This window comes from Rutilus rutilus, assembly GCF_951802725.1.
Source record: "Rutilus rutilus genome assembly, chromosome: 6".
Taxonomy (NCBI): Eukaryota; Metazoa; Chordata; class Actinopteri; order Cypriniformes; family Leuciscidae; genus Rutilus; species Rutilus rutilus.
Window position 1 is genome coordinate 36,125,718 of NC_140214.1, and position 14,724 is coordinate 36,140,441.

Consider the following 14,724-nt stretch of genomic DNA (forward strand, 5'->3'; position numbering starts at 1 on the left):
GAACTGAACACACTTACAGACGGTTTCCAACAATATCAAATTACATTAATAATCGGCCTTACAGTCGTTAAGTGTGTCCCTGGCTTTAGAAAGAGCAGTTTTACATACATTCTAAACCATAAAAATCGTAGACATCTTTTAGATGTCTATATGACGTGACAGGAGATGTCTCAGATGTATTGCAGATGAGCAAACACTCTTGAAAATACATTTAGCAGATGTAAATGCAGACATCAAACAGACGTTTCTGTGATGTCGGTGTGCTATCAGAGTCTGAGCAATAAGAGGACAGTTGTACTCGCATGTGACTTGCATAAACGCATTTTGGTACGCTTTGAAAGGTTGCCTTGTGAAAGCGAACTGTACCAATAAGAAAATGCAACATTATAACAAATTAAGTCCCTGTTTCAGAACAAAGCAAACGATCTACTGGTCTAAAAATGCCCTTAGACTGATGTGAAATGCCTCTTTTTGTCTTTTACGCACTGGTTTGTGCGATACTTTTCTTGATGAATCAGTAGATGACTTGATCGGGTGAACCTCTTCCCACATGAAGGGCAGTGGTTTGGTTTCTGTCCGATATGCACTCACTCGTGTATTTTCAGGGATCCTGAAAAGAACAAATGTAAATACAGTTCAATTTATTGATAACTAAAGCTTTTGTTTTTCTTCTATTATCCAATGACAACGCACAGACAAATTACAAAATTCTGCACGGACAAAAAACATTTTCGTATTCATATTGTATTTGTAATTCCTATAAAATCTTACCCCTGTGACCCAATCAGTGATGATTGAATGCTGGTTTTGTTTTCATTCTTGATTCTTTTTGTAACTAGTTCTGGTTCAAGAACCATCATTATTAATGCTTAATGGTAGATATAATATGTTTTGAAATAGAATTAAATTAAATGGAATCTAATTAAATTGTCCAGTGAAATCTGATCTAAAAATTCATTAATACAAATGAGTTCAATTGCAGTTGCAGTGCATAAAGTTTTTTTTTTTTTTTTTTTTTCATGAGGGGCTTCCAACTGTTTCTTTGAAACAAATGCTAGCAACAAATTCATGCACCTGAATACACACAAATACAATGCTTTCTTTGCTCGCATTCCACAACGTCTCGAGATGTCTGTCTGAAGTCTCAAGAAAGCAAATAATTTAGAGCAGGGAGTTTCAAACTTTTTGATGCCAACCACAGCCAAATATGATGATCCCCTTACAAAGGACCCCTTTCCTGAAATAAAGGTGGTGCTTTATGTCTTTGGACTTATGTATAGGCTGCTATGTGAGAAACAATAGTGTTATAAAGAAAATATGTTGTTTAAAATTGAAAAATTGGTATTTATGTTTTACTAAAATAATTAAAATGTATTTGTATATCACAACAAATCTACACACTTGTTTTAATGTATAAAGGCAAACAAGATAGCAGTGTGCAGAGTAAATTTTTTATTTGCATTCACGTTTTGCTGGAACAGTCTGCAGGGACACATAAAACAGAAGACAAAATGCTCACCTGTTACTCCTTAGAATACTAATTACACTAACTCCGCCCACCATTGTGTGATTGAGGCAGACAAAATTACTAAAGAAAAACCACTGATAAAAAGATCAGTGCTTGGAGAGTAACTTTTAACGCGATGACCCAAGTTTGAATCCGCCGTTTTCCGAACTCATTCTTCTCCATTTTCCCATCACACATCAGCTCAGATAAGTGTTTATTTTAGATAGAAAATATTTGAAAAGTGGGATTAAAGTATGTAGGCCTATGTATTATCTTGCATACCTAAACTCTTCCCCCGCCAAACACAGAATTTTCCGTTTAGGGGGTGCTATGACATCTTCTGAAAGAGTGCTGAATCTCTTTTCTTTTGATGTTCTTATTGCATCAGATATTCATACAACAAAATATTCTGGGGGACATGACATTTTTGTGAAAATGATAAAAAAAATGCTGTGTCTGGCCACTTTTTAAAATGAAAAACACTGGTAGGGAAAGACTTAATGCACTTAGTAGTATCAAAAGTAAAAGTATGCTGCAAAAAAATGGTCCCTGTCAGTGTATTTATCATGGTTTAGTCTGCTTAGTTTAGTTCTTTGTATGTTTCCATGGATTCTAATTTTTTCATTGTTTTCTGACACCTGTTCATAGTTTCTCCCTTCACTTAGTTAGTGGTTTTCAATCCTGGTCATGGAAACCCATCGCTCTGCAAATTATTAATTTTTTTGTGCCTTTTTCAACTAGATTTTTCTACTGGTCTGCTTATTTCTATAATAATGGTCACGATTCCTGGCTGGACTTAATCTTGCTTTAATTGTGTACAGATCCGTGGGTAGTAAATTAATAAAAGAAAAAACATCTATATACAGTATCTATAAAGGACAGAAAATCCATATACAGTAGTCAACATTTGAAGTGGATCAAAAACCTTCATCATACTTATACATGAATTTTGAACAATACCCGTTCTTGTATTAGGACAACTTTGAATAATTTTTTTTATCTACTTCAAATGTTGACTACTGTAGTATTAGTCAATTACCTCCACCTAATGACCACGACTGGCGAGTGTGTGACCGTGAGATCCGTATGCACAGCTGGTGCGATAATTGGACTCCAAATGAATGAGTACAATCTAAAGTATACAATTATAATAATCAAATGTAATAATTTATTAGACAATGACCAAAATTCTTGTAACCTCTCAACCTAAATTTGAGGCAGATAAAGAGTTAAATTGGAACTAAATTACACTGCACACCAAAAAGACAGAACGCGTAGCTATACAATTGGATGCCATTGTTGGGCCAATGGATGATCCTTAAAACAGTGAAATTTAAATCAAATCAAAGGGTGTTCCATCTATCTCAGCTCTTCAGGAATATAAGCAATCTTCTTTAAAAAAAAATTCTATTAACTTTCAAACAAATCTCATAGTCTGACATAAGCAGCTAACAAAAGCAGGTAAAGATGACACTAAGAAAACTCCTTCATGAATCGCTTGTGGAATGTCTTCAGTCTTTGTAGAGCATCTTCCATGGTGTCCTCATGAGTTGCCACAAAAAGCCTGAGAAACAATTGAGAATTTAGTTTTCACAGAGAATCTATAGGATACACAGAATATGCTTTCAATTCAAATGAGTTAACAGTTACAGTTTATTTGAATGTCTACTATGGTAAGCATAACTGTCTGTAATTTAGTCAGAATTCATATACAATTTGGCAATTAAAACCAATAAAATCACACAGATAAAAAGTAATGACAAATTCACATTTTCCAGCATGATTTAGTTATGAATGTTTTGTTTAAGTTATCCATTCACATCACTCATGCAACAGTGGCAGTGCAAACACCTGAAGTGATAGCTGTCCTTTCTTTGTCCATATTCACAGCCAGGCCTCACATGCAGACCTGTTTCTTCTAGCAAATGCAAACAATACAGCATGTCTGGTTCCATCTGTTTTTTCTACAAGGAGAAAACAACTTTAATTGTAGAAAATATGAGAACTACAGTCAGGTTACTGCATTTTAGTATTGCCTAAAGAGATTTCTTCACTGCTGTGATTCTGGTTAATTAGTTATTCAGAGTTTATGGCTTGACTGAAGACACTGCAATTGATCATGGGCCACAACTCACATAATGTGTATCGAGACACTGCAACACTTAAGTATCAGTATTTCATTCAGCCATATGTAAAGAGACTTGACTAGAAATCTGAAGGTCCTTGCATTTTGATTTTCTGTGTCGATTATTCCTATAGTTGGGTATGATCTTATGATGATTGAACAAATTTTTGATGATTTAAACTCACATTTTTATCAGAGTCATTGAGCAATCATTTACAGTGCAAGCTGGAATGAGTAACCCTTGAAATTATTATCTTGTAGATCAGGGGATGTCAATCCTGTTCCTGAAGATCTGCCTTCCTGTAAAGTTTAGCTCCAACACCTGAACAAGCTACTTAAGATTTTCATTAACATTTGTTATTTTAAAGCAGGTGTGTTCGAGCAGGGTTGGAACTGAACTCTGCAAGAAGGTAGATCTCAAGGAACAGGATAGCTAACTGTCAGAAAAAAATTGCAAAAATTTTACCTTTAGGGGTACAGCAGCATGTCTCTGGGCAATACCCATAAAGGACAACTTTGTACCTCATCTACCCTTAAAAGGTGCATTTTAGTACCTTGGAGTAGTAATATGCAACCTTCAGGTTTTTTAACTTTAATGGGGAAATAAGGTACAAAGATGACCATTTAAGGGTACTACCCCAGTGACCATCTGTTGTACCCCTCAAGGTACAATTTTTGCAAAAAAAAATGTATGAGAGAGTGTAGTAGATCCTCTTTTAGCAGCAACAACCTCAACTAAATGTTTCCTGTATCCTGCATGTTTGGGTCCAGTATGGACAAACTCAACCGTTGGGCTTAAAAATTACTTTTTTTAAATTTTAAACCAACGGTTGGGTTTTACTCTCCTTAACTTTATATTGTGGCACTGTGCTGCAGTACTAGGGTTTCCCCTCATACGTTATACTCCAGGATTACCCTGCCGTTGGGACATAATAGCGCACTCATCAACGTGCAATTACGGGTTACGGAAGCGGTCGGCAGCGCTCCACGGCACATCTCCAGGAGCTCGGCTGTTTTCGGAAAGACTGGGTACAGCGTATCTGTCTTTTATAAAGCTGATAAAACTAAAGACTCTTCAGAGATATGAAGGATGCAATACTACTCTATAGGTACTCAATAATAACATGAGACTGGTAGAAACTGCGTGTGTTGTGCCCTTTATTGGACTGATACAGTGATATAAAAAGACCAAACTCATACCTTACTGGTGATGTAGGTTATACTATATTGGCTACACGCAAACAGATGCACTCAGAATATGAATGGCTTGCTCCATTTCTGCAAAGCCGTTTTTGTGAATGAATCTCTACCTGTTGCTTTGGTCTTCGTCAACACACGCTTGCACCACCTACTGGTAAGGATGACTAACAGCAGATGATGATTTTGCATCGGGACTCTACTGCTATTCCTGCAGTTTCCGGATGTGCAATGTTGAATTTTCTGTTGAATTTGAACCACCGAATGTGAAAGCAAATTTGTAAAGCGAAATAAAATGGACCGAAAATTGCCTATCGAATATTATAGGCTGTACTTTTAAAGAGACTGACTATTTTGGAAGTGAAATCTGAAAGGTGAATGTGGATTATTAAATTTTTAATAATGCAAATGTGTATAAAATATTTTGAATTGAAATATTCACAGCTTAAATATACGAACATGTTGAATTTCAGCCCAAAAATATGCAAGCCCTAAAAATACAATGCATTAAAATGCAAGCACGGTTAAATGCAATGCATTTTTTTCTCGGTTTGTTCATTTCAACAAGCTTTTTTTGTTTCAAATACATTTGTCATTATTTTACTTCCATATTACTAATTGTTTTTATTGTCTTATTGAAAAGTACTAAACTATTTGTGTGTTAATAGTTCAGTCAGATTGTGTTTGACTTACAATTGTGATTTAGAGGAAGGTAAGATTTGTTTTTATAACATTTATGAGCAATCAAATTACATTTTTTTTCCTGTCATGTAGGGATGCTACTGACAGATTGAATGATGAAATAGGCTAAATGGCAGTTGTTTCCGGATTTGAAATAGCTATTATACAGATTGGTGGTGATATTTACTGTATGTCCTCTGTAGTTACAATTATTCAACGACAGTAGTACTTTTAATTCAGTGTCATTCACAAATTGTTGTAATACACAGATTCTCACCTTGGCCCATTTTATTGCTCTTAGAGGTAAGTGTAGACAGGGGAAGACAAAAAATCCTGCCTTCAGTGGCTGGCAGCTGATCCCAGGTATCTCACCAAAGACCTCTTGAATCCGACAAGCATTTTTACTTATCATATTTTTAATGGACTGGATCTCCTGACATAAAAGATAAATTAAGTTCAATACAAAATCAAGAAGTTGTGATCAAATTTTTTTACTGATTTTGACACTTTTCAACTTCAGTTCTTTTGTATCAGGTCTACCAATACATGAGACCATTTGGTGAGTCTCTAAAACAAGGAAAGCCAGCCCTTCTCTTGGAGAGCTACCTTCTTGCAGAGTTCAGTTCCAAACCTGCTCCAAACACATCTGTCACATCTGTAATTTTCGGCAGAAGCTTCCATGATCTTGCACCCCAGCTGTGAGGGGGTGACAGACCACATTACCACTTCCTTGATGCCATCGAGGATGTCGGAGAGAGTTAGAGTGAGAACCGCTAGCAAAAGCCATGGGCTCTCGAGCAGCATAAACCACGTCGCCAAAAAGCCCTGACTGGGGAATGGGCGCATCCAGCAGGAAAGCCTTCTCCCTGATACATATATGAACAAATTTGTTCGTACCCTACCATGAAAAAGTAAAGAACCCAAAATGTTCTTTCTTACTGACAAACTGACAAAAAACAACAACATATTTAATAAAAAAACAAACAGACTTTGCAGAATTTTTGATTCAACAGAATATTTAAATAATAAAACAAATGACAATGGCATGGACAAAAATTATGGTAATCTTAACCTAATATTTTGTTGCACTACCTTTAGAGGCTTTTTCTGTAGCTCCCAATGAGACTTCTGCAATTGTCAACAGGTACGTTTTGGGTCATTATCCTGTTGGAGGACTCATGATCAGCGACTGAGACGCTTTCTGATGCTCAGCACAGTACATTGCACTCTAGAATACCTTGATAGTATTGAGACCAGATGGTGGACCTGGATGTCAGCGGAGACCACAACAACTAGACGAGCCCTAGAGACAGAACCCCAGTTAGATCTTGTCGACTAGACAGCCTTCTGCACAGATCCTCAGCAAAGACCATGGGAACCAGACAAAACCTCTGCTCAGACCCCTATGACCAGTTACAAATCACCCTTCCTCCATATGCCAATGTGATGTATCCTAATCTTCAAGCAGAAGCAAATGGGTGAAATATTCTGAATGATATCAATCCACAATCTGACTTGTGATGCAGACTGGAATCATATTCACACCATGTTCATTCGTTTAGCCAGAGGATAACTTCATCCCCGACTGAGTCTGGTTTTTCTCAAGGTTCCCGAGATTTCATCGCCTGATGAAGTTTGGTTTTATTGCCACTGCTTCCTCTGGCTTGCTTATTTCACACTTAATATTCAGTAATATTATTGATTTGACTGCACTGACACAATCGGATGAGAACTGAACTGAGCTGGATGATTACATCACTGTTTTCTGCAGAGCTGCTTTATAGCTGAATTGAACTCATTTCATAATTTATCAACTTTACACAGTTATTGAACTGAATCAACACTGAACTGAAAAGCAAATTCCAGTCTGGCTTTTTTATGACCATACATGACCATCTGACCTCATGCCCATGGGGGAGTCCAGATGCTCACTGCTCCAGTACATCAAGTATGCTTCATGGATTACTGGTTCTCCCCTCACAGTGGAAGCAGCAAGAGAGGAAGCCTGCTCCACAATTTTCATCACCATTCCAGCCCAAAGTCCTCCAGTGGACTTCATAAAGCCAGAACTTAAACCCACGCCCACTGCAGACACAGAGCCAGAGCCAATGCAGACACAGAGCCAGAGCCAATGCCCGCAAAAGACCCCTAGCCAGAGGCTACATCCGTCCAGGAGCTCGACTCTGCCGCCCAGTCTGACCAGGTGTGTGTGCCAGTTCGTTCATCCGTTCCAGTGGGAGCTTTAGTGGCGCTGGATGAAGTAGAGGCTGGTCATCCCATCCTCCAGAATCTGAATTCAGTCCACTTCAGTCTGGAGTGATAAATTACCTGATGACTTCCTGTGCCCAAGCCCTTCCCCCTCGCTAGTTCCGTCCAGCATCCAAGTCTCCTCATCTCTGCTGGTTCTACCCGGCCCCAAGTCTTCTTCGACGTCTTCTCCTTAGCCTCCACCAGTTCAGCCTAGCTTTGCTGCAATGCCTCGGGCCTCCTGGTCCCCTGCTCCGCATTGGTGTGATGATCCCTGGCTCCGCCATGGGCCTCCGAGCCCATTACTCCACCTTGGAGTCCACCTCCTACAGTGGGGAGATTGATACACTGCCGATTTTGCAGGTTTTCCCACATACAAAGCATGTAGAAGTCTGTAATTTTTTATCATAGGTACTCTTCAACTGTGAGTGACGGAATCTAAAAACAAAAATCCAGAAAATCACATTGTATGATTTTTAAATAATTAATTTGCAGTTTATTGCATGACATAAGTATTTGATCACCTAGCAACCAGTAAGAATTCCGGCTCTCACAGACCTGTTAGTTTTTCTTTAAGAAGCCCTCCTGTTCTCCACTCATTACCTGTATTAACTGCACCTGTTTGAACTTGTTACCTGTCCACACACTCATCAAACAGACTCCAACCTCTCCACAATGGCCAAGACCAGAGAGCTGTGTAAGGACATCAGGGATACAATTGTAGACCTGCACAAGGCTGGGATGGGCTACAGGACAATAGGCAAGCAGCTTGGTGAGAAGGCAACAACTGTTGGCGCAATTATTAGAAAATGGAAGAAGTTCAAGATGAGGTCAATCTCCCTCGGTCTGGGGCACCATGCAAGATCTCACCTCGTGGGGCATCAATGATCATGAGGAAGGTGAGGGATCAGCCCAGAACTACACGGCAGGACCTGGTCAATGACCTGAAGAGTGCTGGGACCACAGTCTCAAAGAAAACCATTAGTAACACACTACGCCGTCATGGATTAAAATCCTGCAGCGCACGCAAGGTCTCCCTGCTCAAGCCAGCGCATGTCCAGGCCCGTCTGAAGTTTGCCAATGACCATCTGGATGATCCAGAGGAGGAATGGGAGAAGGTCATGTGGTCTGATGAGACAAAAATATAGCTTTTTGGTCTAAACTCCACTCGCCGTGTTTGGAGGAAGAAGAAGGATGAGTACAACCCCAAGAACACCATCCCAACCGTGAAGCATGGAGGTGAAAACATCAATCTTTGGGGATGCTCTTCTGCAAAGGGGACAGGACGACTGCACCGTATTGAGGGGAGGATGGATGGGGCCATGTATCGCGAGATCTTGGCCAACAACCTCCTTCCCTCAGTAAGAGCATTGAAGATGGGTCGTGGCTGGGTCTTCCAGCATGACAACGACCCGAAACACACAGACAGGGCAACTAAGGAGTGGCTCCGTAAGAAGCATCTCAAGGTCCTGGAGTGGCCTAGCCAGTCTGCAGACCTGAACCCAATAGAAAATCTTTGGAGGGAGCTGAAAGTCCGTATTGCCAAGCGACAGCCCCGAAACCTGAAGGATCTGGAGAAGGTCTGTATGGAGGAGTGGGCCAAAATCCCTCTGCAGTGTGTGCAAACCTGGTCAAGAACTACAGGAAACGTATGATCTCTGTAATTGCAAACAAAGGTTTCTGTACCTAATTTTAAGTTCTGTTTTTCTGATGTATCAAATACTTCATGCAATAAAATGCTAATTCATTACTTAAAAATCATACAATGTGATTTTCTGGATTTTTGTTTTAGATTCCGTCACTAACAGTTGAAGAGTACCTATGATAACAATTACAGACTTCTACATGCTTTGTAAGTGGGAAAACTTGCAAAATCGGCATTGTATCAAATACTTGTTCTCCCCACTGTACCTCCCTCGGCTCGACCAGGGACCATCGTCCTTCCAGCTCCACTGGGCCCCCTTATCCCTCCGGCTTCACCTAAGTCAGTCGTCACTCTAATTCCGTCACAGATTTCCAGGTCTTCGGCAGCACCCCGTTCCTCCACCCCTTTGGTTCTGTTGGGCTCCTCCTTCCCTCCGGCTCCTCCTCAGTCCTCACTCCCACCTGCTTTGCCTCAGTCCTCTGGTACCTTAGCTCCACCTCGCCACTCATCACTGCAGCTCTGCCTGGGTCTCTTGGTCCGCCGGTCTCACCTGGTCTCTTCGGACATCGGACTTCACCTGGGTCTCTACATCTCCAGGTGGCGCCTCTGTTAGTTGGGCTCATGACTCCACTCTGGCTAATACCCTACAGATTTTGATTTGGTTCAAGGCTGAGAAATGTGCTCAGCCATGTTTGCAGAGTATGACTGCGCATTGGTGATTTGGTGACTGCATGTGATTTTTCTGTATATGTTAAGCACTCATATGGGGCATACCAACCTCAGAGAAGGTGGGGAATGAGGGATCTCCAGGTTTTGGAGGATCTGTCATGAGGTCAAGTGCAATTTGTCCACCAACAGGTGGGCTGGACCTAGAGGAAAAAAGTGTACGAGTGTATTCCTTCACGGCAGGGTCAAGATTCACCAGCTCCACGTAACCACCACGAAGCCCACACCTGAAAAGAAAGAATGGTCAGAGAAGTAGACAAACATAGATTTGCTATTTATTCCATTTGTTGATTAAATAAATGTGCATCTGTCAGATTCACTGGCCCACTCCCATTATTATTATTATTTGTATCCAGAGTAATATTAATATAAGGATCGATACACTGTAATTACTGTATATATAGAGAGAAATCAAGGAAGAATAATACTCAAAAGCATAACACGCTACTCACTCTCCCATGAAGCCCTTGGAAGCAGAATTGAAGGAGGCCAGTTCCACAGTGCTGGCAATAGTAGAGCCCATTTCTGATAACACCTTCTTATAGGATTCAAACTCAGTATCTTCTCCATACACACAGCTCTGATACACCTGAAGAGAAAGATCCAGCTCACAGCCATGTCAATGGAGGGTGCAAGAACATAAGTGTGCAATATTGTTCTTGCAGGGACACTTTTATGCTGAGTTTAGCTGTAAAGTTCGAGACACACCAAGCCGACGGTTGGCCATTGGGCGATTTCGGGCCGTTTTTGAGCTTCAGTCAGCTTAATTTTGTCGGTATGTTCCACACCGTTGGCTCTAGTCGGACGCCGTCAGGGTTTTTTGGGCCCAGGCCATCTGTGAGAGAGAACTCTGATTGGCTGTTTAGCTTAGCAAATGAGTCAGTGCACGAGAATTAAAGCAAAAGCGATGAAAGCGAGTCAAGATGGTACAGACAGAAGGCTGTTATAATTTTACCTGAGCATTCGAATGCACGAATATTTCAAAATAACATGAGCTGACTGGAATGAAGAAATAGATCTGCGTGATTAATATTCAAAATGGTAAGCAAGTGCTGCTTTGTTTACAGTTTGTATATTTGCAGTCCTAGTTTAGGTTTCCCTTTTTGAATGAGAAAAATAAGACTATTGATACCTTCTGATATAGACAGATATTTACTTACACGCAGGCGCAAAACACATATGCTAGTTGACATTTGCCTTTAGTCCTTTTGGTGTGTTCAAGCGCAGCTTTTTGCCCGAGACGCAGCTAACGCGAGGCTTTTGCACAGCTAACGCGATAACACAGTCAGCTTTTGCAGCCGCTAAATCTTTGATGAATTTAGAGCTAAGTTCTGATGGAAGGTGTCCCTCTAGGAACAGGATTGTGTTTTACCAAAGACGGTGCACTCATATTACTTATGAATGGGAGAAAGTGCAACGAGCAATATTGCGGAACAAGACCCGTCTCTAAATAAAAGAGCCAATTGCTGATTGGTACAGTCATCGCATCCCTGCAGCTGCCATTAGAAGCTCCAGTTACTATAGAAACAAAGTGTTTTGAGGACTGCACATGCATCTAGCCTGAAAAATAATTGCAGATTTTGTTACTGATTTGAAATATGTTATTTAATTGTGAGTTTGCCAAGCAGTTTTGAGATTTCAGGATTCCCCCATTCAAGTAGATAGGACATGGTTTTGGATGCCCGAAATAGCTGCCTGGAGGCGTTGCACACATGGCCGCAGAATGAACAGACTTTCCTTGAAAGGGACTTTGGTTTTAATGACAGAGAGCTCTTACATTACTTGAGAAAAACTCACCTCATCAGCCAGTAGGAAGAGCCTTTCTTCTGCAGCGAACCGAATCACTTCTTCTATGGATTTCCTACTCTGTATGTGACCTGATAATCAAAGCAACATTCATCCATTCATAATTACAAGAAGCCATTTTTCTTTTCTCAATTTTTGGTTACAAGATGGCACATATTTCTCAAAATGATAAGGGTAATCTATTGCGGTACCTGTAGGATTCCCTGGGTTGCAGATATAAAGCGCTACTGGATTGCATGTCCTTCTACCTGCATGGAGCGCTCTGCGAAGCTCCTCCACCTGCAGTGTCCAGCCCTGCTCCTCAGACAAATGGTAAGGTATGATGGCAGCTCCCTGGTCCTCCAGAGCCTGGGTAAATGTAGCGTAGGTGGGCACAGGTATGAGCACACCAGTCCGACACGAGCCCTCGCTCTGAACCAGCAGCTTCAGCATAAACTACAATAAAAATATTTACTTGAAGTTAAACTTATACCATCCAATCTTACAATTCAAATAAAAGTGCTTGTATTGCATTTGCTTTTAATTTTTTTTAAAAGGGGACCTATTATGCCCCTCACACGTTAACAACAAAACCGGAGAATGTCACGCAGCCAAAATGTCAGATAAATTTATGTAGTTGATGTGGAGTTAAGTTGATTCAACTCATCGACTAGCATGTACCGTCATGTTAATCAAAAAATCTTTCAGAAACAACTTTTGAGCAAATCCAGAGTTGAACTGCCCCTCGTTTGTAACAGTCCGGCTTAAAATTATTTGTCCAAATATATAACACTTTAACGACTTTCTTTGGCACATTTCCTTCATAAATGAAATTTATCCACTGCGTCCTTGCCAGGAGTCTATGGAGACTCTTATGTTAGTTGGTACATCCAATAACAGAACATTTGTAATGTTTTTTGACACAGACGTATTTTTCAGCTGCTACAACGAGGAACAAAAATCCAGACTGCTGCGGCTTCCTCAGGGCGGGATCTATGCTAATAAACTCTTGAGTAGAGGGAAATCAGGAGCCACTCGTTTGAAGAGACTGATTATGATTCATGGGGATTTAAAAAAAGGAGTGGGTGAATTTTTACCATTATAGGCTGGTTGTTTAAACACACTATGGACACACATTTGTGTTCAAACACCTTATTAAAGTGAATTTTGCATAATAGGTCCCCTTTAAAAGGAAGAAAAAGCGATAAATGATTTTTGTTGACTAAACCATGAGAGCCATCTGTGACCCAGATGCGATGAAGATGTTGTCGGGTGAGGAAGGAACTCCTCCGTCTCTCCTGGTAATGAACTTAGACACGCACTGTTTGATTTTGGCGATTCCACACGAATCTGTATATGAGCCTGAAGAGATTGGCACCACATGATAATCACGTACACATGAAAGGATTCAACACTACACACCTGCGATTTATATACTTCAATTAACATTTGATCAGACCTGTTTGTCCACACTGTAAAAAATAAATAAATAAACTCACTGAAACGGAAAGCTACCATTTGACAATAAACATTTGAAGTGGTGCAGTGACAATTGCACTTTTCTTATCAAGTTACTTAAATGTATGAAAACAGCAAGGTATGTCACTGTGCACGGACAAAAGCTCACCTACGCTTCCACCATCACATTGTCTAAGAAGATCATCTGCCCTTTGTTTAACATCTATTGGCAGACTGTCATCCTCCAAAAGTGCTGGATAGAAGCAAGCAGCAAGGACCTGAAAAATATCACACACAAACACTGAGCATTAACTGGTCCAATTTCTCATAAAGGTATGGGTTAAGAAATAATATTTTTCCCAAAATGTTTTTTACTGTTCTCCATACAACTGAGTGACTGGCAGAAAGCTGCTACCTACTTGACGAACAAAGGTGTTGGGTTTTATTCCCCCTCTGTGGAGATCTCCAGAAGACAAATCAAGCACCTCGTTATAGTTTTTTCTCTCACCCTAAAATCAGTTGAAAAAATAAAATAAAAAATAGTGTCATAAAAGGAACCATATGTTGCCCTGTGTAACCATAAAAATGGGATCCAGGATAGAAGTCAGTTCAGTAAATCAGTGAAACTGGTTTTAATTCAGGATCCAGATTTTGAATCGATTATCAAGCTCCAATATGATACAAAACACTGTCAAAGTCAAACACTAAAAAGTTTTTTTCTCTCAAACAACCTATCCATGTAATCATCTGCCTGATTTCTACTTCACATCAGATACATTTGCACCAAAATATATTAATATTATACAAGAATAGAAGATGATAGTATGTCAAAGTAATACCACACCTGTTGTATTTCAGCTTCAATCTGTGCCGCACATATGGATAAAACATCCCTCTCTGAGAGAAACGTGTTCTTCACCAATGGGCTGATCTTTCTCAGGAAAGACATTGTTGTTTCCCAGTGTGAAGATTTTCTTTGTTTTCTAAACTACTTGGTTAGAAACTCCCTTCTTTTGATGGCTTCTATTCCTGGAACAGTTGAATTCAGCAAGATCTTAACAGTGTTTCAGTTATTAAACCCAAATCTTTCATCCTATGGGGATTTTGCTTATACATAGGGGCAAAGTTCCCAAGAGTGGGTCGGGCTTCTTGAGACATTAACAAAGACATTGCAATATAAATAGATGATTATTCCGTGCTCAACTTCTCCCTACAGGAGGAATGTGAATCATCTACAGTATTCACATCTCATATGGAATCATGTCTTGTAAAGTGTGACTGAAATCAGCATTTCATGTTTTTGAAATTCTAGCCATAATATAAGGAAAGTTTAATAAGCCTAGTAGTAAGTGA

General features: G+C 40.0%; 1 protein-coding gene across 1 annotated transcript; it reads right to left on the reverse strand.

Annotated features, from left to right (window-relative positions):
• Positions 1–2,764: 2,764 nt before the first annotated feature.
• Positions 2,765–14,415, reverse strand: LOC311292367 (alanine aminotransferase 2). The gene is made up of 11 exons (XM_084412042.1): positions 14,216–14,415; positions 13,791–13,880; positions 13,541–13,649; positions 13,142–13,275; positions 12,126–12,369; positions 11,926–12,005; positions 10,581–10,717; positions 10,181–10,355; positions 5,788–5,943; positions 3,359–3,471; positions 2,765–3,071 (listed from the first exon to the last, which is right to left on the reverse strand). The coding sequence occupies exons 1-11, from the start codon at positions 14,318–14,320 to the stop codon at positions 2,981–2,983; spliced, it is 1,434 nt and encodes a 477-aa protein (XP_084268168.1). The 5' UTR covers positions 14,321–14,415; the 3' UTR covers positions 2,765–2,980.
• Positions 14,416–14,724: the final 309 nt, after the last annotated feature.